The 27,078-nt window shown below is 57.6% G+C and overlaps 1 protein-coding gene across 1 annotated transcript in view; it reads right to left on the bottom strand.

Annotated features, from left to right (window-relative positions):
* RGS9 (regulator of G protein signaling 9) overlaps positions 1 to 23,213 on the bottom strand; it is a 49,530-nt gene extending 26,317 nt beyond the window's left edge. Inside the window, exons 1-9 of the mRNA XM_068976891.1 lie at positions 23,157 to 23,213; positions 19,084 to 19,180; positions 17,020 to 17,070; positions 15,909 to 16,015; positions 15,672 to 15,723; positions 15,365 to 15,423; positions 13,816 to 13,892; positions 10,053 to 10,134; positions 6,647 to 6,709 (exon numbers count right to left, since the gene is read on the bottom strand). Coding sequence (XP_068832992.1) covers positions 6,647 to 6,709; positions 10,053 to 10,134; positions 13,816 to 13,892; positions 15,365 to 15,423; positions 15,672 to 15,723; positions 15,909 to 16,015; positions 17,020 to 17,070; positions 19,084 to 19,180; positions 23,157 to 23,213 — 645 coding nt within the window. The remainder of the gene's footprint in view (positions 1 to 6,646; positions 6,710 to 10,052; positions 10,135 to 13,815; positions 13,893 to 15,364; positions 15,424 to 15,671; positions 15,724 to 15,908; positions 16,016 to 17,019; positions 17,071 to 19,083; positions 19,181 to 23,156) is intronic.
* Between the last annotated feature and the right edge of the window lie 3,865 nt (positions 23,214 to 27,078).

Below are 27,078 nucleotides of genomic sequence, written 5' to 3'. Positions count from 1 at the left end.
AACACAAACGAAAACAGAAAACAGAAAAGAATGCGAGAGCCCCCACCCAAGAGGAAGCACACACCCACCTGACTCCTTAATTAACACAAACGGTAAAACATACTCCCAGCTGGAAGAGAAGGAAGACCTAGGATCCAACCCACAGCCCGGCGACCATATTAACGGTGCTGTATTACATGTTGTGCACAGCACAGATCTTAACTGCTCCACCACAAAGTCAAGGGTGGAGGTGTGAATCAGCGGTGGAACTCACTTTGCCGTATCTATCCGCATCTAACCACGCACTGTACCCCTGAAACCCGCACACGTAATAACGCCAATAATATCTCAACAAGGCTGGAGCCTGGACACACTGACGTCGGTAACGACTGCAACTGTGCTCGGGTGCCCGGCGGGCAGGGCCTCAGACACCCTCCCTCGGTGCCCAGGCCCCAGGATGAGCCACTGTTCCTGGCGCTGCGCCCTGTGTGGGCAGCCTCGGACGAGACGTGCAGTCCAGCCTGCCCACGGTCTCTGGGCCCTGGGGGCTGTCCTCACACACCTCCGGCCACAAGCACACTCACTTCTAGTCTACTGTGTGGTCTCACTTCGGCCTAATACCTGCTGTTTCTGGGGCCACTCTCTCGGTCTTCAGGGCGTTAAACTTTTTTATATTTTAACTCCCTTCTTGACTTCACTATCCTTTCAGGGCGCTGGGCTTGCTGTGGGCTTTCTGGTTCCCCCAACTACCAGCGATCTCCTGGGAATCAGACTGCAGCGGGTTCCTTGGGGTCTAAGAGCTTGTCCACCTCCACCCTGGACCACCCGCATGGACGTCAGCGTTTATTTCTAACTTTAAAAACTGATGTCCACCGTGGGGTGGAGGGAGGGAGGGGACACAGGTGCGCTGGCTCACTCCGTTGCTCAGCATAGAATCAACACTGTAACGCTGCTGCGCGCCTGCTGAGCCACTTCAGCCGTCTCTGACTCTTTGCGACCCCATGGACTACAGCCCACCAGGCTCCTCTGTCCGTGGGAAGCTCTAGGCAAGAATATTGGAGTGGGTTGTCATTTCCTTCTCCAGGGCGTCTTCCCGACCCAGGGACAGAAACCGCGTCTCTTATGTCTCCTGCATTGACAGGCAGGTTCTTTGCCACTAGCACCACCTGGGAAGCCCAACTATTAAAAAAAAAAAAAATTATCATTAAAAAAAAACAACCCTCTGTCCATGGGACCTGCCTTCTCTAGGCTAACATACAGGGAGTCTCTCTCCTGTCTGGAGAGTGTGTATCTTGGCAGTAGGGGAGAGGTTCTGAACTTCTCTGAAAAGACAGAGAGAGAATTTGACAGGATGGGGGTCATTAAAAGAGTATTGACCTTCTGGGTCAGAAAGGTCAAAATCCCGGTTCTGTCACTTCTTGGCTACCTGACTCTGGATAAGTTACCTGGCATGTGAAAGCCTCTGCTTTCTCATCTGTAAAGAGGGACAGAAAAGGGGGACTGAGTGACATAATCCGGAGTGACGGCCGTGGGGCGGGACCCTAAGCACTGGCTGCTGATGAGGGCTCAGATGCTTCTGCCAAGAGCGTGCAGGTGCCACTTTAGCCCCAGTCAGGAGGCACATCAGGATGCCCAGGCAATACCGGGGACACAGTCACACCAACAGAGGGATCTGCTGCTCACGTGAAATCTAAACCTGACTGGGCTTCCTGCATTTTGTTAAGCCTCACAGACCTACCAATATGATGGTTACTATCAATACAGAAAAGGCCGTGCCTATGTGTGCGCTCAGTCGCTAAGTCATGTCCGACTCTGCAACTCTGTGGACTGCAGCCTGCCAGGCTCCTCTGCCCATGGGCTTCTCCAGGCAGGAATTCTGGAGTGGGCTGTCACTCCTCCTTCAGGGGATCTTCCCGACCCAGGAATCAAACCCGCATCCCCTGCAAGTCTCCTGCAAGTCTCCTGCATTGGCAAGTGGGTTCTTTCCCTCTGAGCCACCAGGGAAGCAGGGAAGGTCATAAGAAACATTTAATCAAAGTGCAGTTATTGCAAAGTACTGGAGTGGGTTGCCATTTCCTTCTCCAGGGGATCTTTCCAACAGAGGGATCGAACCCGGGTCTCCCACATTGCAGGCAGACTCTTTACCATCTGAGCCACCAGGATATCCCATTAAAAAGTACACACACATATTTCTAAGCAATTCTGAGAAAGCCATCTCATGGTAAGACTAGAGATAAACATGTCTTGCACCCTGGAAGGCACGCACAAACCCCACTGTCTCCACAGCTGGCCCTCCGGGAGTGAAGTCACCTCTTTATTCCTCAGCCCAGGGAGGACGCTGTCACAGGAGGAGCACCCCACCCAAGGAATCAGCATTCTCTGCATTCCCCGGATTCTGACTTGGGATTTTTCCAGAGTTGCCCAAATAGGGACACGTCCAGAGCCTGTTTACACACAGCCCTGTGGCCCGCGTGCCGGCCCTGAGACCCAGATGCAGGCAGCAGACGATGGTCCAGGGCAGGAGGGCTCAAGGTCGTGCCCTGGGGTGACGGGGGCAGAGGCTGGGCAACCCTGGGGAGGGATGAGCAGCGACCCAGGGGTCAGGCAATCAGGCAGGTATCTGTGCAGAAACAGAGGCGAGGCCCGGGCAAGCCGCGGAGTGAAACATAAGGTGGGGAGGACCCCAGGGGCGCCAGGAACACAGGCCCAGTGGCGAGAGCAGAGGAAGTCAAAAGCCGGAAACCGGGAAATCCGAGAGCGGAAGCGGTTCAGGCAAAGCGGACCGGAAAAGAGAAGAGGGCGGCCAGCCGTCCAAGGAGACGAGAGTCCGCGGCTGTGAGCATCGGAAGGAGTCCTTGTCCCGCAGTGTGCTTCCCGATGGGGGCGGGACTGACTGCACAGCTTCCAGGGGACCAGGGACCTAGAGAAGGTTCTAGAACAGCAGAGCATCAAGGCAAGCGCGGGCCTGCTGAGCGTAGAGCTGGGGGCCTGAGCACAGACCCTGCCATGAGGGGGCGCCGGGCGCAGGACCGCAGGGTGCGGCTGGGGATGGGGAGGCGGTACCCAGAGGGGCAGCGGCTACAGAACCGTGAGGACCCACACGACCCCCGGCTGGCCCGGCCTGGGCAGACGGCTCAGTCTCTCTGCAAAACGGAACTGGCGTGACCTCTCTCACCACGCTGCTGGGAGAAGAGAATAAACTCCAGCAAAGCCTCCAGAAGCCGTGCAGCGGACATCGGGACACATCAAGACCCCGAGGGGGTTGGGGGCCCGTCAGTTCTCACCGGGCTTCACCAGCCCCGAGAGTGTGTCTGGGATGGGCAGCCCACCCCCTGTGCCTGTCTCCCCAACTGTGAACACAGATGCCAGAGCTTCCGCATCACGAGCCGCTCACGGAGTCCACACGGAGCCCCTGGGGCGAGGCACCCAGGGATACCCCGGCCACCGCAGGTCACATAGGAACCAGAGGAAGACAGCTGTCTGTCCCCAGCTGGCGGGGACACACGGGGTGAGGGGTGTTGCTCACGGAGGGCTCCTGGCCAGAGCTCCGCAGGGCACAGCCCGTGACCGTGGAGCCACGTGTCTGCCCTTCCCCCAAAGGCCGGAGTGGCCGCCGGTGTGGACAGCGCTGTTCTCCACAGCGGTCCACGGGGCCAGGCAGGGAGGTGGGGCTGGCATGTGCCTGCCTCCGCTGCCAACAGTCAGGGCAGAAGGATGAGAAGAAAGGAGGATGAACGGGGACACCCGGGGTGAGGGAGAGCCCCCCAGATAAGGCCGAGGGTCTCCGGGCCCCACAGATTCCCCTCCGGGAGCAGAGGGAGGGTCATGACAGCAGTGGGCGCCGCTGCGGCCAGTGTGCGCACGCGCCAATCCCACTCCAGACGCTTGGCATGCATGACCTTGCTCAGCCCCTGAAGGAGGCACTCTCATTCCCATTTTACAGACAAGGAAACGGAGGCTTTGAGCTCTAGAGCTTGCCTGAGCCACAGCTTGTCCGAGATGACACAACTGCAGAAGCGGGGAGGGGGCCTCACCCTGATGTCAGAGCTCCCACCGGCCCTCGTCACCTGGAGACCCTGCTGGAGTCCGGGGGGGCGGCCCCGGCACCACTGCCCACGGCCAGGCTGGGGCGGGCCGCCACTCAGCCTGCTCCCCGTGGGGACAGGTGCTCTCTGAGATTAGGGCACCCCACCCGCCGGGGCGGCGGGACCAAGAGGACCCGCTCCCTGGGCCACCCCACTCCGGTCGGCTCCTCCTCAGGCTGGGCATCCCCCGTGGCCCCCAGCCTGAGGCACGCGGTCCCCCAGGGCCCCGGGCACCTGCCAAACCCCAGCCTCTGCCCTCTCTCCAGGGTGTTTACAGTTTCTGGGTCATCTGCCTCTGTTTAAGGAAAAGAGGTCTTTCCAAGAATTCACGAACTGTCAGCAATGAGCCCTCTTCAAACCAGAACAGGAAGACGGTCTCTGAAGTGAGGCAGAAATCCGACACCTCTGGACACCCAGCCCCTGGGCCACGCTGCCCGCTCCCTGCACCCTGCGCTCAGGCCAGACAAGCAGGGACCCTGGGTCCAGCTGCAGGCCGGGGCACACACGCCCCCGCCCTGGGCCCGGGGGGAGGGCCGGGGGCGGGCTTGCGAGCAGGAGAGTTTCGAGTCTTTGTTCTTCTTAAGGTGCCAGGGCAGCCCAGGTGCAGACGGAGGAGGGGAGCTGGTGGGAGAGAGACAGACAGACAGTGGGTGCTCGGCTACGACGCCCACCGGTGCCCCCCCGCCCCCCCACCCCTCGGCGCCCGCGCCCCCGCCCCCGGCACTGCGGCCGCAGCCTCCCCATACACACAACACACATATACATACAGAGACATACACCACACATGTACATACATAATACACACATACAGAGACACATACATACAATACACATACATGCATACATACACAACACACAGAGAGAGAGACATATACACACCACACATGCACACACATAATACACACAGAGACACACATACATACATACACACAATACAGAGACACATACAATACACATGTACACAAATACACATCCACACAATCCACACCCAACACACACACACACACATGCACGTGCACATGCATGCACACAGTCACACACATACATATACATGCATACATAATACACACATACAGACACATATACACATATAATGCAAACACATATGCACACATGCATATATTCATAAAATACACGTACATACAATATACACACAGAGACATGCATATCCACATACCATACACACAGAAAGATACAGACACAATACACAGGTACACACATGCACACACACGTGTGCGGTGTGTGGCTGGTCAGGCTGAGTGGGGGCTCCCCTCCACACGCCCTCCTCCAGGCCACACAGGTGTCCAGAGCCGCCAGCATCCACAAAAGAGCAAATCTCCCAGGCCTGTTCAGTATTTTCCTTGATGATGCTGTTTCCATGGCAACCAAGCCAACAAGGCCTGGGCAACTATCTGTCATCTGACGCAGGGAATGTGGAAAAGGCCGCTGATGGTGCCAGACATGTATCAAGGGAGGAGGGCTCTGAATTAGGGGCAGGGGGCCCAGCGGAGTCCCTGGGGTGTCCTCTGCGTATGGACGCCCTCCATGTGGACCCCAGGCAAAACCTGTACGCACTGGCGGGGGGGTCCCCATGGGCTAAAAATACAAGTCAGACTTCCTGCCAGCATTTCCAGGGACCGCCAAGGCTTACAGGTGACACACGAGGCTAACAAGGCCCCTGGCTGCTTGCTAACAAATTCAGCGGTGGACAGAGAGCAAGGGAGCCATCCACAGCTAATTTAAGTGGGGATAGGCTGGTTTACTGGGACCTGTGTTCTCAGCCTGGACAGTCTTGGCTCCCAAGGCCACCAGATGATGTCTGGAGACACTCTGGATCGTCAGGACTGGGAGGCATCAGGGAGATGCTCGGGCTACAGATATCCAGTGGGGGAGGCCAGGGGTGCTTCGGATCACCCCACAAGGCACAGGATAGCCCCACAGAACTATCTGCCCCAAATAACTGCGCCATGCCTGGGAAACCCTAATCGGGGTGCCCTCTGTTTCAGCAGCTTCTGAACCACATTTCCTTAAATAAAAATCCATCATAGGAAACAGTTCATCATCAGCGGTGGCCTATTGGGGAAAGGGGTCCTTTGAAAAAAAAAAAGCAAAGATCCCACCTGACTGAGATGCAAAAGAAAGTGGAGGGACCAGGTCCTGTCATGTGGATTAAGGTTTAAACTGAAAGTTGACTCAAGGGTTGTGAGCCTAGGGCCTACTGTCTTTGAGGGAGAAGGGAACTGGTGGAAGCGGTGTGCAAAAGGCCTGTCTGTGGCTCTCTGGCTGACACGGGTTGATAAGTTTCATCAGATTTTCAAAGAGGGAAGATTCAGGAGTCTGAAAACCAACCATTAGACCCCATTGCCCTGGCCTGCCCACGCCCACTCTCCTGACCAGAACCCCTGCCCTGGCCTCCCGTCTCTGACACCACAGTGCGCACAGGCCTGCTCTCCCGGGCCGTCTCAGGGCAGAGGCTCCGCTGCCCTACAGACACAGACAACGACACGTGGCCACCTGCCCAGCCTAAGACCCCCGGGCCCAGGCCTCGCCCAACATGCGCAGCAGAGACTGACCTGGTTTACCTGGTCTTCATTTGGGTTAGTCACTCGGTCCAGGCCGTAGTCCAGCACGTCGTTCACTCCTGGCTGAATGAGGAAAAAATCAGTGTAAGGACCACTGCAGCGCGAGTCTCCAGTTTCTGATCAACTTTGGATTCTGGCCAAGCTGCCCATCGTGAGACCAAGCTGAGGGTTGTGGCCCAATCTGTGGGGAGCTACAGGGGCATGTAAGGTTCCCCAGGTGCGGGGGGGTCTTCCCCTTCCTCTGGGGTCCACCATAGCATCCCCAGAGGAAGGGAGGGAGGGTGGATGGACGGATGGGTGGATGGGTGGATGGGTGGGTGGGTGGGTGGGTGGGTGGTGGTTGTGGCTCAGTCACTAAGTCAGATCTGACTCTGTGCCGCACGGACTGCAGCAGTCCAGGCTCCTCTGTCCTCCACTATCTCCCGGAGTTTGCTCAGATGCACGTCCATTGAGTCAGTGATGCTGTCTAACCATCTCATCCTCTGCCACCCTCTTCTCCTTTTGCCTTCCATCTTTCCCAGCATCAGGGTCTTTTCTACTGAGTCGGCCTCTTTGTATCAGGTGGCCAAAACATTGGAGCTTCAGCATCAGTCCTTCCAATGAATATTCAGGTTTGATTTCCTTTAGGATGGACTGGTTTGATCTCCTTGCAGTCCAAGGGACTGGGTGGATAGATGGATAAATAAATAGATGGGTGGATGGATGGAAGGATGGGAGGTTGGGTGGGTGGGTGGATGTGGGGTGGATGGATGGGTGGGCGGGGGGAGGGTGGATGGGTGGATGGATTAACACGCAGACTGGATCAGAGTTCATGGGATTGGCACAGGGGCCTCCCAACTGCTGCGCTCCACGGTTCACTGCTCTTGAGAGTCCAGGCTTCAGTCAAGCACCCAGAAGTTCTGATCTGGATCCTGCCGTCCCCCAGCTGGGGGGAGGATCTTGGAAACGACTTCTCTCTGTGCTGAGAACCAGAGATGATCCCTCCTGTCTGTCTGGTTCTTGTAGGATTTAGCACGATGGACGCTCACAACGGAGGGTCGCTGTCACCAGGCAAGGCCTCGTGTCCACCCTGAGATCACGGTGGAGAGGCCGGGCCCAGAGCTGGTCTCCGGCTCTGCCGCCTCCACCAGGCCGCCTCCCCGGCCAGTCCTGCCCCAGCTCTGAACTCCTCCGGGCCAGCGATTCAGGTCTTTCACTTCCTCTGTTTGTTTGGTGCAGGCAACCATCTGGGAACTCCCATCCCCGGGAGACAGAAAACAATCTTACACTCTCTCTCACACACACACACACACACACACACACACACTTGACCCACACTCTGATGCAGTTTCTGGGACCCCAGAGGCAGCTGGAATGGAGACCCCCTCAGAGCTGACGTCAGGGCACAGGAAACAAGGGCAGCGGTGGCCGTCAGCAGACGGGGAGCCGCCCAGCTGCGTGCAGCCCAGGGTGGACGCTCTCAATGAGTGCTCCCGGAGACCGTCTGACGGCCTGGGCTGCTGGCCTGTCAGTCAGATCGCTCCATCCCCGCCCAAGACAGACCTTCAAAGCAGATGCTCCTCAGACAAGACGCTGCCCTCATCCCAACGCTCCAGGCCATCAAGAGGCTGAGAGTTTTAAAAAAAACTCGGGGAGAAGAGATTCAGGGACACCCTGGTCCAGTTCCGATGGAGAGGAGCAGCCGCGAGGGGGCCGGGGTGTGAGAGCGGCTTCGTGTCTGCTCACGTCTGTTCACATCTGTTCACGTGTGCTCATGTCTGTTCACATGTGCTCACGCTGTTGATGTCTGCCCACGTCTGCTCGCGTCTTTCACGTGTGCTCATGCCTGTTCACGTCTGTTCGTGTGTGCTCACGTCTGTTCACGTCTGCTCGTGTGTGCGCACGTCTGCTCGCGTGTGCTCACGTCTGCTCGCGTCTTTCACGTGAGCTCATGTCTGTTCACATGTGCTCACGCCTGTGCACGTGTGCTTTCACATCGGGCCTCGTTCTGAACACAGCTCCCCAGGGCCACCCACGAGGAGGCAGGGGCCGCTGAGCAGCAGTCACGTGACGCTCTCATGCCTGAGGAGGTGACCAAGGCCTTGCGCGCCCAGTGAGACCACGCGGCGCAGTCGTGGGGGGCAGAGGAGCTCTGCGGGAGGGGAGCGGGGCGCCGGCTCTCACAGGGAGTTGGCGCCAGCCCTGGGGCTCTGCTCCCTCACCAGCAAACGAGACTAACTGCAGTGCCTCCCACACGGGCCGAGGGGTGGCGCAGGAAGGTGCGCGCAGGGCCGTGCCCGGGGCTCCCTGCCCAAGACTCCGCGCTCCCCACGCACCGGCCCGGCTTCCGTCCCCGGTCGGGGAGCTGGATCCCACACGCCGCCGCCAAAGGCCCCGCGTGCCGCAGGGAGGACCCGAGACAGCCAAAGAGAGGACGAAGCTCTTTCTGAAGGAGAAAGAAATCGCCTGAGGCCTAGCGCGGAGCCCAGGCCAGCACGGCGTCCACGACAACGCCTTCACGGGTGGAACGCGTATGGGCTCTCTGTTCTGAATCCAGAAAGAAAGTGAGCGGAACGGCCAAACGCTGACGGGCTCCCAGTTCAAACAGTCCAGGAGCTTGGACACCGTGGGGGACGCAGTCACTCTGGTGCTGAGAACTCGGCTCCCGGAAGAGGAGCGCGGTTCTGGACAGCGGACTTCTCCGAATCCCGTCGCCTGCAGGGATCCGGGCCCGGCGCAGGCGGGAACAGACACCGCCTGTGCTGCGCTGCGGGGCGAGGCCGGCCTTCCCCGGAACGCGCTGACAGGGCACGTGGCCGTCACGGCGGGTCTCTCTCGGCTTCTTACCGCCCCCGAGCCCCGCGCTCGAACCCCCAGGCTGAGCACACGCGCACCCCCTCCTCGCGCGCCCGCCAGCGGGACCGGCAGACGAGGAAGGGAGAGGCGGCGCGGGAACCGGGGCGTGGCCACCGCCAGGCGACTCCGGTTCCGCAACGCGTGCCGTGTGGCCTGGGCTCGAGTTCTTTCCTCATCATCTTTTAATTTTTTGACCGCACCATGCAATGCGTGGCATCTTAGTTCCCCAACAAGAGAGTGAACCTAAGCCCCCGCACCCGGAGCAGAGTCTTAACCACTGGGCCCCAGAGAAGTGCAGTTTTTCTTCTCATATTCTTTTCCCAAGGCTTCGCGTCCCAGCCCTCACACCAGGCAGGCTCATTCCGGTCCCTCCGGACACCAACAGAGCGGCCGCGGGCAGACTCCATCCAGTCAGTCAGTTTCCTCTGCCAGCCAGAGGCTGGACGCGAGCCAACACTGAGCTCCTGCAGAGTCAGTTCCAGCCCAGAGAGATGAGCCGCACGCGGGTGGGGAGTATGGGTGGGACAGGCAGGCGTAAGAGGAGGCGGGTGAGCCAGGAGAGGGGACTCACAGGGCACCGCTGCACCAGCCAGTACGCCTTCTCCTGGCAGTCCAGCACGCATCGGTCCACTTTGTTCCGCTCCTTCCCGGCCCTGAAAAGCCACAAGCCACGTTGGAGGCCAGAAAGATGCCGCATCCCTTGCTCACTGATGGACCCCCTTCCTGATGCACCCCCTTTCCTGATGCACCCCCTTCCTGATGCACCCCCTTTCCTGATGGACCCCCCTTTCCTGATGGACCCCCTTCCTGATGGCCCCCCCTTCCTGATGGACCCCCCTTTCCTGATGCACCCCCTTCCTGATGGACCCCCTTCCTGATGGATCCCATTCCTGATGGACCCCATTCCAGACCACTCTCCGGATCTGCCCAGATAAGCTGTATTTGCCATAATAATGATGATGATGATGAAAAAAGCAAACCTCAATGCCGCACTTAGGTGCTGAGCACCCCGCTCCCTGCTCAGAACTTTTTTCTTTTTTTTAGAACTTCTACACGTTCTGACTCACCAGAGCCTCCCCGTGAGCGAGCCTCTCCTTGCAGCCCAGGGACTGAAGCAGAGAGACAGGCTGAGCCCCCACCGAGGGTCACAGGGCCACCAGCGGGCAGAGGCGGGACCTGAACTGGGCATGGGTCCCAGAGTCCGGCTCCCCCCAGGAGCACGGGGCGTGAGGCGATCCAGGCCCCCATGACCAGCTGAGGGTCGGACCATCCCCACCCACGTCACCCCTGCAGGAGCAGGGAGGACTTTCCGGGCTGACATCCACCCACCCGGCTTCTGAACTTCCCCTGCTCTGATAAACAACGTCATCAACGTCCGAGGGAGGGGGCGGCCAGCAACTCCAGAGCCTGCACGGGGAGTCCCGGCTTCTCTCCAGCGTCTCTTCCACTCTGCGGCTTCAGAGAATTTATGCCAAGGCAGAGTTCTCCTGAGCCCCTAGCTGATTCCTGGGAAAGGCTGCTTGTGTTCCTTCCCATCGCAGTCTGCCCCGCCATCACAGGTAGGAAACGAGGCCATGCTCCTTATCTCACCGCGGACCCATCAGCACTGTTTCCACGGCGACCTGCGCTCTGCTCCGGGAGGCTCTGTTCTCCCAGGCAACGCAGGATGACGCACACACCCTCTCAAGACTGGGTCGGCGGGTTCGCGTGCCAGCTCACATGTTTGAGTAACTTCAGAACACCCAGCGAGCAAGGTGGGCGGGGAGGGCCCTTCCCGTGGGGCGCTTTGCAACCTCCTCCAGAAGTTAACTATAAACGCTGTCCCCTTGCCAACCTAAGTGGGTCTTCTACTGGGTCAACTAGCCAGGCAGATGGACCACAGATGGCCTGGGGCACTGGGGACTTTCCATGACGCTGGCAGCCCTGGAAATACAGTCGAGGGCTGATTTACTGCTGTCTCGTCCCTGGCTTTGCTTGTCTGCGACGGAGCTTATTGGAGGAGAATGGGCTCCTAGAGAACCATGCGCGGGGAATTATCTTAGTTTGTCACTTTATGATCTTTAAAGCAAAAGTGTCCCTTAATCGATCAATCGTTCACTCATTCCCACAGTCATTTATGTTGTATTTATTGATCTCCACTCTGATCCAAGCACTGGGAGAACCAGACTGTGAAGGTCTGAACGTTAGCAACTCCCCCCCGAAATTCGAGTGCTGAAGCCTTTGCTCCCAGGGTGACAGTACCTGGAGGGGGGGCCTTCAAGAGGCATTTAGAGTTTAGAAGCAGCTAGATGAGGGCATGTGGGTGGGGCCCTTAGGACAGGGTTCGTGCCCTGGGGACAGAAGACACAGGACAGCCTCTCTCCTCTCCCCACCGCCCCCCACCAACAAAAAGGCCGCCAGCCATCTGCACGCCGAGAAGAGAGGCAACATCAGAAACCAAACCCTGGCAGAACCGTGAACTCTGACTTCCCCGCCTCCAGGCCTGTGAGAAAATGAATGTCTGCCGTTTAAGTCACCCAGTAAATGGTATTTCCAAACGGCGTGACACACAAACATGTGTCTTGCCCTTGAATAGCTTCTGGTCTAAATATTAGAGAAAGAGTCAAGAAATAAATACAAAATCACAAGTTTCGCTGTGTGCCCTAGGGACACATTCCGTGTGCTGCTTGAAGGATCGGGGTGGCCACTGTGGCACCTTATAAATCTGTCTGCGGGTCCCCCCACTGTGAGGAGGGTCTGTGTCCTCCCCCACAGAGACCGGGCGGGGTTTCTGGCTGTTTTGACCAACAGAGCACGTCAGGAAGGCGGCCCTGTGCAGCTTCTGAGGCTGGGCCATGGAAGCGGGCAGCCGCCACCCTCCTTCCCTGTAGTATTTGCCCTCAGAGCTTCCGACCACCTGTAGGTGGTGAGATGCCTGATGCTGTGAGGAAGGCCAAGGGACCTCCTGGAGAGACCCCGAGGGGAGGAAGGGGTGAAGGCCAAGCCCTCCCCCTCAGGGTGGACGGGGGTCACCGAACCGTGCGCGCTCAGACCCGCAGTGTCCCACTCTCTGTGACCCCTGGACTGTGGTCCCCCAGGCTCCGCTGTCCATGGGGTTTCCAGGCAAGAATACTGGAGTGGGTTGCCAGGCCCTTCTCCAGGGGCCCTTCCCGACCCGGGGATCAAACCTGGGTCTCCTGCACTCCAGGTGAATCCTTCACCACTGAGCCACCTGGGAAGCCCTCAGAACTGTAGACAGATTTTAAAAGCACCACAGGGGCCATCCCTGATTCTGCATGAGTGCGCAAGCCGTGTCCTTAAAGTTCATGACCCCACATGTCATTCTATAATTGTTCCTGACTACTCGTCTGACTGTTTCGTGACTGCAGCCTCACGAGAGGCTCTGATTCACAGCCTCCAACTAAGCCGTCCCCGATTCCAGAGCTACAGAAACGTCCTTGAGAGGTCAAACAACTGTTGCCATTTGGAGCACGAAGCTTCCGGGTGATCTGTGTACAGTTAACAACCGCTAATCAGAAAAGACAGACACACACCACCGTGAATAAACCAGGTACTAATAAGAACCTACGGTATGCACAGGGAACTCGAGCCAATACTCTGTACTGACCACATGAGAAAAGAGTCTAAAAGGACTGGGCATGCGCGTGTGTGTGACTGATGATCCACTTTGCCATACACCCCAACTAACACAGCAGTTATTGTGGAGCCGCTCAGTCGTGTCTGACTCTTTGCGACCCCGTGGACTGTAGCCCACCAGGCTCCTCTGGCCATAGAATTTCCCAGGCAAGAATACTGGAGTGGGTGCCATTTCCTTCTCTAACTACACGCCGATAAAATTTTTTTTTTAAAAAGAAGATAAGCTTCTTTGAGCTCATGACGTGTGAACTGAGGCTGCTCACCATCCAGCAGTGCTGAGTAGAGTACCCTCTCCCAGTCTGGATGCTGACACCTCCAGCCTCACTCCTGCCATTCTCTGTGCCAGCTCCGGCTTCAGGCGGGCACCCCCCACCCCGGCTCCTCGCCCTCCCTGCCCCCCCCCACCGTCCTCCCACCACGCGCCCCCTCCTCCTCCTCCGGGCACCCCCCTCCGCTGCCTCCAGGCTCACTGCTGCTTCTGCAGCTCCTCCTCCAAACCCAAACGTGCGCCTCAACTCACTGAGGCCTCGTGGCCTGTCTGCTTGCCCGCCAGGCTCCCCGGACGATGCCTCTCCCTTCCTTACGCCTAGCCCGCTGTTTAACACACAGCCGCCCAATAAAAGCTCATTTTTTAAAAGAAACAAGGAAAGAAGGGAGGGCGAAGGGATACCAGAGGACCGGGCTGAGCGCGAACTCACCGGTACTGCTCTCTGGCCTGCATGATGATGAAGTCCCACTTGTAGTTGATTTTTTTGTTCAAGAAATTGTAGTTTTCCTAGAGGAAGACAAAATGAGAACGCTGAGCCTCAGGAGCTCTGCTCTGTGCAGTGGGCAGGGAGCCCTAAGTCAACCAGGAGACCCAGCCAAACGCCCCTCTCACCCCGCTGTGCGAAGGCGCTCATTTGCAGGGTGATGCCGAATCCTCAACAAGCTTTCATAACAGAAGCCACAGGTGGGCTTGGATTTTTTTTTTAATAAATGTATCCTAGTCTGATTAGGAAGATGGGAGTTGTGTGGAGAAGAATGTGGAAACTTAACAGTCAGCAGCAGAGCACCACAAACCCACAGAGCTAACACTATGCGTGATGCTGGCCCTTCTGAAAACGCGTCTGGGGCTTCCCTGGCGGCTCAGACAGTAAAGAGTCTGCAGTGTGGGAGAGCTGGGCTCAGTCCCTGCGTCGGGAAGATCCCCTGAAGAAGGGAATGGCAAGCCACTCCAGGATCTTGCCTGGAGAATTCCATGGACAGAGGAGCCTGGGGGGCTACAGTCCATGGGGTCCCAAAGAGTTGGACACAACTGGGCAACTAATACTCTCACTTTCACAAAGGAAACACAGCAAGATTGTTGCCATCTGCCCAGAAACCCAGCCTTCTGAGGACTGGGGTGTGTTCTCTGAGAAATCTGACTTATTCTGCCCGAAACAAAAGCCTGCACTGCTGTTTTCCCTTCTCACACTCAGGTTCAAATCTCTCCATCCTGGACCTAGAGATAGTCATGCTGAGCGAAGTAAATCAGACAGAGAAGCAGAAACAGCCTATGACACCCCTCATATGTGGAATCTAAAAAGAAATTATACAAAGAAATTCGTTTACAAAACAGAAAGAGATTCACAGACTTAGAGAAGGAACTTATGGCTGCCAGCGGGGAGGATGCCGAGAAGGGGTAGTCAGGGAGTCTGGGGTGGACCTGTGCACGCAGCTCTATTTAAAGTGGATAAACAAGGACCTCCTGTCCAGCACAGGGAACTCTGCTCAGCGTTGTGTGCCAGCCTGGACGGCAGAGGAGTCTGGGGGAGAATGGACCCACGTGTATGTACGGCTGGGTCCCTTTACAGTCCACCTGACTCTATTCCAACAGCATTAATCCGCTATACTCCACCACAAAATAAAAGGTGTTTAAAAAAATCTGTCCATCCTATAATGTGCATTATCACACATGTTAGGTCCTCTTACCTGGGGACAGAAAAAGGAACGTGGTCACTCCTGTGGGCCCAGGAGTTACTGAGACAAGGGCTTAAACTACAGCAGGAGAAACCCTAGGACAACGTGGGCGAGAATTTACTCCACCCAGCTGCTTCCAAATATTAACATATGGGCGGACGAAGGATGGACGCAGGATGAGGGATGGGGATGAGGGACGGAGGGGCGACGAGCGCCCGTGAATGGAGTAACGGGGGGACGGGGAAAGCAGCTCACGGCTACGCTGCACTCAGTTACAAGCGCCTATACTTGAAAGCGTCTCCACACCTTCTCGTATTCCTCTAAAATCCCTTTCTTCTTGATATTCCGCTTGGCCAGATAGATGGCTGGAAAAGAAAACGACATCATTTTCCACCCTCATCGCGTTTCGAAACCCCTCTATGCACGAGGCTGCCGTGCTCAGCGTGGCAGACAGGACACCCCCAGACCCGCTCCCGCCCCCCCAGGAGCCACTCCTGACACAGACAAGGACGGACGTAAAAAAGGTCGTGACGGCCGCAGACGCCACCCAGACGCAGCGTGCAGCTAGGCAGCACGGGCAGCCCTCGCCAGGCCTGGGGTGGGCGCGGTTTACCGTAGTCGACGTCTTCAGCCGGCCACTGCTGGGTGGGCCAGAAGTACGGCGTCTACGAGAGAAACCAGGGGCCGGGCTGACACGGGCTGTGTGCCCCGGGCCCCCCGCCCCATAGCCTGAAACATGTCTCCACCTCTGCCACCGTTTCTAAAGCTCTGGGAGGACGTGAAGCCAACCAGTTACAGCTCCAGATGACGCCCCGCCGCACCAACACCTCAGGCCAAGGCCGAGGCTCACCTGAAATCGATAGAGGCTGCTGTCGGGCTTCAGAGTGAGGTTCTTGGGGTCCTGCAGCGGGTAAATGTAGCCGTACTTGACGATGAAGTTGCCCAAGTTCTGGGCCTCTGGGGAGGAGCAGGTGAGACAAGGAAGTTAAGAGCAGGGGCCAAGGGCAGAAGCTCACCGCCCCGCCCCCGCACAGCACCCCAAATGCCAGGACGGGCACCCCCATCCTCACAGCACTTTGGCCAAGAAGTGGGAGCAGCGGTTCCTGACCTTCACTGTGGACAAGTACCAGCTGAGGAGACAGTCCCAGAATGTCCCCCAGCCTGGTCGCCCCAGTGACAACTCAGTGCTTCTGGAGGGGAGCCAGTGAACCCCAGGGCTGATGGGGGCCAGGTTAGGGGTGATAGATGGGGACTTCCTGGAAGAACACCATTGAGTCTGGAGAAACCCAGGAGCAGGGAGAGTGTCTGTGACCAACAGACCCTTCTTCACCCCGTGAGAGGCAGGAAGGGGCAGCCGACTTCTGCCCCAAGCTGGACTCTGCCTGCACCCCGGGTCCAGACCCTCCGAGCTCCCCTCCACACTTCACAGGCACCATCTCCTTCCAGACGAAATGCACGTGTGCATGACCCCTCCAGGAAGTCCTTCTTGACTGACTCCTCCCCAGTTAATCCTGCGACTTAGTAGTAGCAGTGGCCACGTTAGTCACTGCAGTCGTGTCTGACTCTTTGCAACCCCATGGACTGTGGCCCGCCAGGCTCCCCTGTCCATGGGATTCTTCCAGCCAAGAATGGAGTGGGTTGCCATTCCCTGCTTCAGGGGATCTTCCTGACCCAGTAATCAAACTTGGGCCTCTCGCCTTGCAGGCAGATTCTTACCATCTGAGCCACCAGGGAAGCCTGTGATTCACACACTCTCGGTATTTTGGACGAAGAAACAACTGTGTCCCCCCGGTTATCACCCCTTCCAGTCTGGCTGTTTTACTCACAAAGGCTTCATCTCACCAACTAAAAGGTCAGTTTCTCAGAGACACAGGCTGAGCCCCACCCAGCCGCGCCCAGATATGCCCCGGGGTGATGCCACAGCAGCCCTCGGTCGGGCTGAGGACAGAAGGAGCTCTCACCCAGTCCGGAGATCCACAGGCGCTGGCTGAGCCACTGGAGGACGTCGCTTCCTGCAAAGCAGAAGGGTCTGGCCAACGTCAGAGCCTCCCCGACACCCACCCACACGCTGCTGCCCAACTGGCCGCCTCCCTGTCCAGCCGTGATCTCGTCCTGCTGCTCAGATCCTCCAGGGACCTCCCTGAACCCCACCCCCCAACTGTGTCCAGTCTGAACCCCCAGCCCATGATTCAGGGCCTCCCACAATGTGAGTCCAGCCAGACTTTCACCCCATGTCCCTGCCACCCCCTCAGCCTTCACCTCTCCAAGGTACTGACTCTCTTTTCTTATTGATACAATAACGGGTGCCTGGACTGTCATTCATCAAGAGGGAGGTAAACACACTAAGTCTTGACTGTTGGAAAAAAAAAAAACAGCCCCAAACAAGCTGTCCATGGAGCTCTGGACGGAGCTCAGTCCCGGCAGTAATGAGAACCTGGATGGGAGGGGAAGGGAGTGCGCCAGGGTCGGGGTGCTGGGTCTCTGACGCCACTACGTTCCCCAGCAAAACTCTGACGGCCAGTGCTACATCCAAGCCTGGCTTTTCAGTCATCATAAAGGCTTCTGTCAAAGCAGAAGGATGAGACACTTTCTTAGGAACACCCTGTAGTCTCGTTTATAACTTCAGACCGTGGAATGTGGGCTCCATCTGCCCTTGCACCCTGCACATCTGAGGGCTGGCCCGGGGGCAACGCAGATGGGAGGCCGGCGAGTAAGAAGGCAGCGGAGGCAGGCAGGGACAGGATCGGGGCCTGGGGAGCCCTCCCAAGGATTCACGCTGATCCAAGGGCCAGGACAGGCCGAGTCCCACCAGCAGCCAAGAGTGGATATGGGACCTCAAGGAAGCTGTGTGTCTCCTGCTCAGCCAGGCCCTGGCCCCTCAGCAGGACACGCTCCTCGTCGGAGGCGGCAGCGTCGTCTCACAACAAAGATGCACCCCAGCTCCCACGCCATCGAGCAAATACCAACCACCACTCTTTCTAGCAACCCCAGCCTGCTTCCCAAGGGCTGAGCTGGGTGCCCTGCCTGAGTGGAAACTGGCCCACGAAACACACCACAGGGGGGAGCCAGGGTCTGAACTCCACTGCCTGTGCCCTGGGGTGGGGGGCACAGCCTGTACCCGCCCCTTCCTACACACGTCCTGAAGGCACACACATCCAGCCACCCACTCCCCACGTCCACGTGCCACGGTGACGGCTCCCAGAGGGGCCTCTGTCGCTCTCGCCTTTATTCAGCCCCTTGCTTATTCAAAAGCAGACGTCTTCACTGAAAATCCGACTTAAAATCCCAGGACTGGGTGTGTTATTAGACGGTCCACCCCACGTCTCTACACAGAGGCGTGCACACCAAGAAGGGGAGCCCCCCACCCCTAGCTGGCAGCAGACAGGTTAGCACTCCCCGCCAAGGAGCCGAGGGCTTTCGCATCCACTTGGGCGCTTCCTGAAATAGATCAGATGGGATTAGGGGGCTCCCGGGGTGTTCACTGCGTGGTCTGTGCTGATCTCAGCTCGCACGTCAGCCCCATCGTTCCCTAAGCCCCAGCCACCTGCCCTCCGAGGGGGCAGTGGCGCTGACCCAGTCTGCTTTGAGCAGCGCCAATGCCGCACAACAGAGGCTCCGACTGCCACTGGGATTCACCACGTAGGGCAAACGAGGGGGACCGTGGCTGAGTGGGCAGCGTCCCAAATCCGGGAACCGAGGGGGCCCCAGGTGCCAGGAAGGACAGCGGCTCACACGCCTAGACAAGGGATGAGAGGCTGGACGCTGGACTCGTGTGTGGGTGTGTGCATCTGTGTGGGTGTGTGTGTCTGTGTGGGTGTGTGTGTCTGTGTGGGTGTGTGGGTGTTAACTCTGCCACCACAGTGCAAAAGCAGCCACCGACAATACATAAATGGGGATGTGGATCTGTTCCAATAAAACTTTATTCACAAATACAGAACAGGGGCCGCTTCTGGCCTGTGGGCTCTAGTTTGCCAACACCTGTGTGTGGCCTGCTCAGGCCAAGACCAAACTGCCAGACACCTTACCCGTCATGGCGTGAGGGATGCTGACGACCGTGACCTTCTGGTTCTGCACCCTGACCCCTGTGTCTGGGTCCTGCATGTCCTTCACAAGGGCCTCGATCTGCAAAACAGAACTGCCTGGGTCAGCTGAGGGGCACCAAGGGAGCAAAAGATGGCAAGAGGAACATGGGGCGCTTACAACCAGGAGCCCACTGCCATCTCAGGCCGCTGGGCCAGCCGAGAGGCTCACAGTAGAGGGGAGCGAGGGGACGCCCTGGGAGGAGGGTGGAGGGGGTGCTTCTCTTGGACACGGGTGGGGACCGAGGGGCCTCGGGCTGCAGGAAGCACCACTTCTGGACTCGTGCCCGCCCGTGAGCCTGGGACGTGCCTGCTCCTCCCAAGGCTGCCTGCCATTCGGACGTGAGAGCCCGGGGCCCCATTTCCCACGTTAGCTCCCAGAAGAAAATCCACGTTTATCCCAAAACGTGTATGAGATGAAATAGCAGCATTTCATGGAGTCCAAGCCCCCATACGTTGGAGAAGAAATAGAAACCCAAGTTATGAGTTAGAAACCTGAGTTTCTCCAGCAGAAAGTCAGAGGGGTTGACTCCTTCTCTTTGCATCAAAAAAAAGAGAGAAATCTAGTTACAAAGGATTTGAAAATAACCTTCAGAGGAGGAATAATGAGAGTTATTTTAAAAACATGATGAGGGGAGTCAGATTTCTCCCTGGCAGGTGTCACACTTCTCAGAAAGTGGAGCTGGCGGGGGTGGGCAGCAAAGGGACCTCAAGAACATTCAGGGTTTGGGTCCACCGTCCTCAGACGTTCCCCAGGGAAGTCTCCCCGAGGTCTCTCCAGGGAGGAAACCACAGGACTCTGGCTGGTGGTCCCATCTCTGAGAGACTCTCTTATGGCGCCCACTCCTCAGATTCATAGGTTGAGGTCCTGGCCCCCAGGACCTCAGAATGTGACTGGATCCGGAGACAGGGTCTTTGCAAAGGTGGCCAAGTTAAAAGGAAGTCATTAGGGCGGGCCTGGCTGGTGTCCACTGAAGAGACGAAGTAGGACTCAGACACACACAGAGCTTCCCTGGTGGCTCAGGCGGTAACAAATCCACCTGCAATGCAGGAGATGCTCAGGAAACACAGGTTCAATCCCTGGGTCGGGAAGATCCCCTCCTGTATTCTTGCCTGGGAAACCCCATGGGCAGAGGAGCCCGGTGGGCTCCTTGGGGAGCAAAGGGGTTGCAAAGAGTCGGACGCGACCGAGCGACTGACACACACACACCGGGCGGGGGGAGGGGGCGCCACGTGAGGACACCAGCAGGGGACGGCCCCCCAGGCCCCACAGAGAGCCGCCTGGGGACCACTGCGCACACCTCGGCCAGGGCGTGCACTCCGGGCCCTGCCTCTGCCGTCGTGGCCCAGCACAGCCATGCAGACCCAGGTTCCAGCTCTGCCTCCAGCAGGAAGGCCCCGTGCCCATCACAGATGGGGCCGTCTGAGCCACGCCCCAGGTCCTCAGCGGGTGAGAGGCCCCTCCTTTCAGCTCCAACTGCTGCCAACTCCCCCCTGCTCCTCCCTGTGCCTGGGGGCCCAGAGACCCGGGGGGACGGCCACCCACACCCCAGACGTCAGCCCCCCTCCAGCCCCCCAGACTCAGCCCCCACACGATCCTGGGCAGCAAGAGGATGGAGGGGGACCCGGGCCTCGCCTGACCCCGGGTGACCCCGAGCTGGGGGCAGGATGGGGGCGTTGGAGGCCACGTGCTGAGCGTGACTACTCCAGGGTCACCAGGAGCGGGAACCGCGTCCCACCTCCCACGCCCACACCGCTCCTGCAGGAGGGAGCTGTCACTCACGGGGCAAGATCGCAGGCTGGAATTTTCCTCCCAGCCCGAGAAGGTTCCCAGGGGGACGATAATCATCAGCCCTTTTCTGCACGGACAGCGGGCAAGTCAACAGCACCATGGGGTTGTCCGCCAACAGGGGACGAGGCTCCGGCAAAGGAGCCTGCCTGCCAGGGGCCAGCAGACACCGGGTCACATCGCCCCGGCTCTCCGACCCCCGGGGGCACCACTCCCGGACGGGCCCCTCCCCAAATCCTGCTCCGCCCACCGGGCAGACGTCTGGGAGGCACCCCTGGGCCCCGCCACGGGCCCCTCCCCAAATCCTGCTCCGCCCACCGGACTGACGTCTGGGAGGCACCCTGCCAGCTGCTGCGGGCTCTGCATTTGTTTCTGCCGAGTCTCCCACTCACCAGTAGACGTGGCCCCCAGGAAACGTGTCACCTCCCCCGACCCCCAGGCTTGGCCGCCCGGCTCTGCCTGTGCCTGGCAGGTCCCCAGCCTCCAGGGCCCCCTCTAGCGCTGCTGCTGCTGACATGCGGGGCCAGAGGCCCTGTGCGCCCGGGGGCAGAGATGCCAGGAGCAGCCCCCTCCCCACAGCGTCCCCAGATGTCACTCAATGTCCTGTGGCCTTTTCTCTGCACCGTCATTCAAATCACCTGGGGACCCTGAGCTGCCCTTCACCACCAGCCCTTCCATCATCAACTTCTCGCGGCCCAAGCTAGTTGCCCACTCCTTGAGGCTCCCCCACGGCCCCGCCCGACTCTTGCGTCCAAGCCCCAGGTTTCCCTAGGTGCCGCTCTTCACTGCGTGTCAGTGGTGTTCAACTCTTGGGCCCCACGGACTGCCACCCGCCAGGCTCCTCTGTCCACGGGCCTTCCCAGGCAGGAACACTGGAGTGGGTCGTCTTGTCCTTCTCCAAGGAATCTTTCTGACCCAGGGATCGAACCCTGGTTTCCTTCATTCATTGGGGGATTCTTCACCACTGCACCACCTGGGGATCCAGATAGCACCACCGACTCATCGGACGTGAGTCTGAGCAAACTCCAGGAGACGGTGGAGGACAGAGGAGCCTGGCGTGCTGCAGACCGTGGGGTCGCAAGGAGTCAGACACGGCTGAGACACTGACTCAACAACAGCTCTCTAACAGATGCTCTTCCCAGAGAGACGACGCTGCGCCTGTGCTGTGCACTCTCACACCGCTACACCTGGCAGGCGCACAAGCTTACTGAGCTAAGTGGACCAAGGGCGGCCAGTGCCCCAGTGTAGCCCAAACCGCCCAGCTTTTAACACCACAAGACAAATCAGGGCAGTTTTGACAACAATAGCTTGCTGAGCTCCAAGGGTTCAGGGCAGCTCTTACCGTCACAAAGGATTCAGCTAATTCTCCTCAGGATAAGCCTAAGACAGAGGACACTTCACTGCAGATGGAAGTGAGCGTGGGTGAGTGACCCCGGATGGAAGCCTCTGCCAACCTCCTCTGATACCAGTTATCCCAAGAGCCCACAACAAGATGAGCCACTTTGTCCCCAAATACATCACCCCGCAAGATGCACTCCACCTGGCACAAGTCCCCAGGACAGACACCCAGCGCCTGGCCACCTGGTCTGAAAAAGCCTTGCGACAGGAGGGTCCTGACTTCTGCAGCGGCCCAGAGAGCCGAGGGCACAAATACACACAGCTGAACAAGCAACCTAGGGATGCTGGAAGCAGGGTGTCTGTCTAGCTTACAAATCACACCATTTCTGTGTGTACACACTAACCACACGCACAGACACACACACACTTTAAATACTGCCGCTTTGAATCAGAAAACTGTAAACACGTTCATTTACTCTCTGGGAGCCTTCCAACAACGTCTGGAGACTGTCTCAGAAATGACCCAGCCGCGCCTCCTCTCCCAAGTAACAGGTTGTTTTCAGCCTCCAGCCGACCATCGATCGCCCCGCTCCAGACTCTCCACTATAAACAGGTTACAAGGAAAGCTAACCAATACAGACTGAGACACACAGACACACAGACACACAGACACACACAGACACACACACAGACACACAGACACACACACACCACACACACACACACACACACACACACACACACACACACACACACACACACACACGGCAAACCGCCACTCAATAACAAGGGGCGCTAACCGACCACAGGGCCGCCCCAGCCCTGCCCACGTCCCCGCCGGCACTTCCCCGAGGTGGTCCCGGGAGGGCCCAGCGGACGGCACCGCGCTCACCTTCCGCAGAAACGCCATCCTCGGCCTGTACTGCTGGCCTTGGTGTCGGATGGTCATCCTGGCCCCTGGGACTCAGAACCGGGACGCGCGGGACGGAAGGGGAAGCCCCCGGAGAGCGCGCCCGCGGCCCCGAGCCCAGGCGGAGCGAGTCTGCCCGCCGCGCCCGCGACCCGCGCCCCCGGGAACCCGAATCCGCGCCGGCCAATCAGCGCGCTGCACCCGCCCGGCGAGCGCGGCGCTGGCGGCCACCTGGCGCCAGGGGGCGGTGTCGGGCCGGCGGGCCGGGGGCGCCGCAGGTGAGGTGCGCCCGGGCGCCGGGATGCTCCGTGGTCCACGGCGCCGGGATGCCCCGTGGTCGCGAGCCCTTAGGCAGGATGGGACTTCGCTGGGGGGTAAGACAAGGGGCGGGGAGCGGCGAGGAGGAAGGGGGAGAAGCGGGGGCGTAAGAGGTACAAAGTATTAGGTGTAAAACAAGGATGTATGCACAGCACGGGGAATATAGCCAATATTTTATAGTAACTACCATTGGAGTGTAACCTTTAAAATTGTGTCACTATACTGCACACCTGTAACTTATATAATACTGTTCAGCAACTACATTTCCATTTTTAATTTTTTTTAATTTTAAAAAAGGGAAAAATGGCTTTATGGGAAAAGGCATTTTCACGACTTCAAATAGGCTTTGCTTTTTAGGCAGCGCTAGGTTTCAAGGAAGCGTGAACCTCCTGGCTAGCCCCTGCCCTGCCCCTCTCCAGATGGGTGACTCTTCTCCAGCAGCCTTACTGAGTGAGAACTGACATACTGAGCCACAGGAATTTAAAGTGAGCAACCTGATGAGCTTCGGTGTATGTATCCACCCAGGAAACTACACCCACAGTCAAGACAGGGAGCACACTGCCCCCCAAATCTCCTTGTGGCCTTTGTCCCTCTTGCTGATACCGCCCACCCACCCGCGCCCCACTTTTCTGACACTTCGATTAGCGGGAGAGGCGGATTTGATCAAGTTACCTAACCTCTCTGAATCTGTTTTCTCAGGAGTAATAAGAGCCGGGCTCAGTGAAAGATTTACTCTCCAGTCTTGAAGTCTCGAGACTCTAACATGTGAAGGAAAACACACAGCTCAGTCAGCCCGAAGGGTGACAGGGTGGGATTTATCGCTCCCTACAAATCGAGGCCCTGCTGCCCTTAGACCAGCCAGCCCAAGGTTCCACGCGGCTAAGAGCGGATGGAATCATGAACATGCCCCAACCATTCCTGCCTCGTGGGATGGGGGGGCGGGGCAAGAGGGAGCCCCACTCCTGATGCTCAGATGCCACCCCTGCCTCTGGGATGGCTCAGGCTCCACAGCCCTGGGCCCCAGCCGCCACCTGTGTCCTCGGAGAAGCGCCCAGAGGGCCGTGGAAAGCAAGGGTCTTCCTTAGGGCTTTCAAGAGCAAGGGATTTGCCAAGTTTCTGCGCCTTCTGCTCTCTCTTGGATTCCCCAGGAGTGGCAATGTCTGGAAGCATACAGGAAGACGGCTGATACAGGAGATGCCCACAGGTAAAAACGTGATCCCTGCAAGACTTGTCTTCTAACATCCAGAGGTGCCATGTCACCCAGATGCTGGGTTTGAGGATCAGCTCCACCCACGCTCTTTGCTCCCATGTATGGATCTAATACTGCCTTCTCTCTCACTCTCTCTTCTCTTTCTGGGTAGGTGGATGGATGGATGGATGGATGGAAAGATAGAATAGTTAGATAGAACATTGATGGGACAGATGGATAGTTGGATGGATGGATAGATAATGTCTGGTTATATCAACAGAACCTTGGAAAAGCCACTTCTTTTTCAGAAAAGCCACTGTCCCTTTCCTCTTTATGTTTGGAACACATAAACCATCCTTGGTTCAAAATTCAAGTCTCTTCACAGGTAACCAAATTTGGTGTTTTGTAAAAAGTACAAATTATTAGTGGAGGAAAGGGTGGCTGCTAATGAGTATTGAGTTTCTTCTCAGGGCTGATGAAAATGTCCCGGAATTAGACAGTAGCAATGGTTGCACCACCTTGTGAACAGAAAAATGGCTGAACAGTATACTTTAAAAGGGTGAATTTTATAGTATGTGAGTTATATCTCAGTTTTTTTAAATGCAAGGTCAGAAAGATAATCTTCCCCAGGTCCTGCTCTTATCAGGCCCCACCCCTTCCTTGAAAACCTCCCGCGGCCCCGTCACCTCTCTGAAGACGCACATCCTCTCCCAGTCTGGCCTGGCCTAATTGCCAGCTCTAGTTACACTGCCCCTCCACGTGGAGTCCCTCCCTCTCACCAGCCCTGAAATTTACTTTTTCTCCAGCACGTGGTGGGTTTTCTCCCCTCCAAATCTTTTCCCCTGTCTCAAGTTCTGCTCACGTCTCCCTCCTCCCCCCTCCTTCAGCACGGAGTAGGTGCCACCCACATGGCATTTTTTCCATGCAGATCTGGGGAGAGGCAACTGCTGAGCACCTTACACCCCCTCCTGTTCTAAGAGTTTCGCCAAGGACACGGTCAGCCCGCAGCTTGTGAGCGGCGGTTTCTGGGCTTTCGTTCTGGCAGATGGCAGATCTGACTGTGGCATCGCTGATTCCCGTGGTGTCAATACTCCTATCGCTGTGCCATCAGTGACCACAGGGCCACCGGACGGGAGGTGAAGGTCCTTTCGTATTTGCTGGATTCGTTTTGCAGCCGAAGCTTGCTGAGAACTAGCGGAATCTGAGTTAGGGCACCACAGCATAAAGATTTACTTAACAACTTTCTAGCAACTAGAATATTCCATAAACTACATAGATTATTTCATGGACCAGGGAACCGGGACTCACCGGAACATTCACAGCTTAAGCGGCCGTGGTACTAGACGTTGTAAAGGAGACCTGCACTCCTCAGCGCTTGTGTCTGTTCTGACTCTAAGGATTACTGAGTCTCAGACCGTGTGGCTCCACGTGAGTCTTGTTCAGCAGAGAAACAGATGGTGATATCACTCACCCAGCATCACCACTGGAGACTGGGCAATCATCCGTGAGAAAGGGTTTTCTGGGGACTTCCCTGGTGGCTCAGTGGTAAAAAAGAAAAAAAAAAAAAAATCCGCCTGCCAATGCAGGAAACACGGGCTTGATCCCTGACAGGAAGAGCCCACGTGCTGTGGAGCAACTGAGCCCGCGCTCCACAGCAAGAGACGCCACCGCTGCGAGAAGCCTGCACCCTGTGGCTAGAGAGCAGCCCCGGTTCTCTGCAACTAGAGACAAGCCCGCACAGCAACGGAGACCCGGCGCAGCCGAAAACACATACAAATAAATAAACAAAATTAATTTTTAAAAGGGGGGGTGGTTTCTGGCTGCCCTGGTCCGCCTCGTCTATGCCTGACAAGGCTCACTCTCCACTCTGCATCAAGTGTGTGAACTTTTGCACCTGATTATTGGGCTCACAGGGCAGCATCTGATATCTTGAGGGCAGATTTGATTTCTCTGAAGGCAGTGATCATTTCTCCTGCCAGTCCCCAAGAGAAGAAACGGGTTCTAAGGCAGAAAACAAGAAGCAGTCGTTCAGAAAGCCAGGCTCGGGCACCAGCAGACTGCTGATCACCAGCACCTGCCCTCCGTAAGCGAGCAAGTCCAGGGCAGGAGGAGACGGAGCCTGCAGTCTCCATTTTCGGTGGGGAAGTGGCTCCAGTTTCATGCGGTTCCCACCGTCTCCCTGCTGTCCCTCCTCTAGGGTCCACGGCACTTTCACTCATTGTTCCAGGGCTCTCCGATCTGTGTCAGGGAGTATTCAGTTTTGTTCGACAAACTTGACCGAGCACCATTTCTGGGGTGGGAACCGTAAGCGCCCATGGTATAAAGGTGAGTAAGACATGGTCCTGGCTTCCCAGGGGGCTCAGTGGTACAGAACCTGTCTGCCAAGTAGGAGACGAG

Source organism: Capricornis sumatraensis, chromosome 8 (genome assembly GCF_032405125.1).
Source record: "Capricornis sumatraensis isolate serow.1 chromosome 8, serow.2, whole genome shotgun sequence".
Classification (NCBI taxonomy): Eukaryota; Metazoa; Chordata; class Mammalia; order Artiodactyla; family Bovidae; genus Capricornis; species Capricornis sumatraensis.
This window is presented reverse-complemented; position numbering and strand designations above follow the sequence as displayed.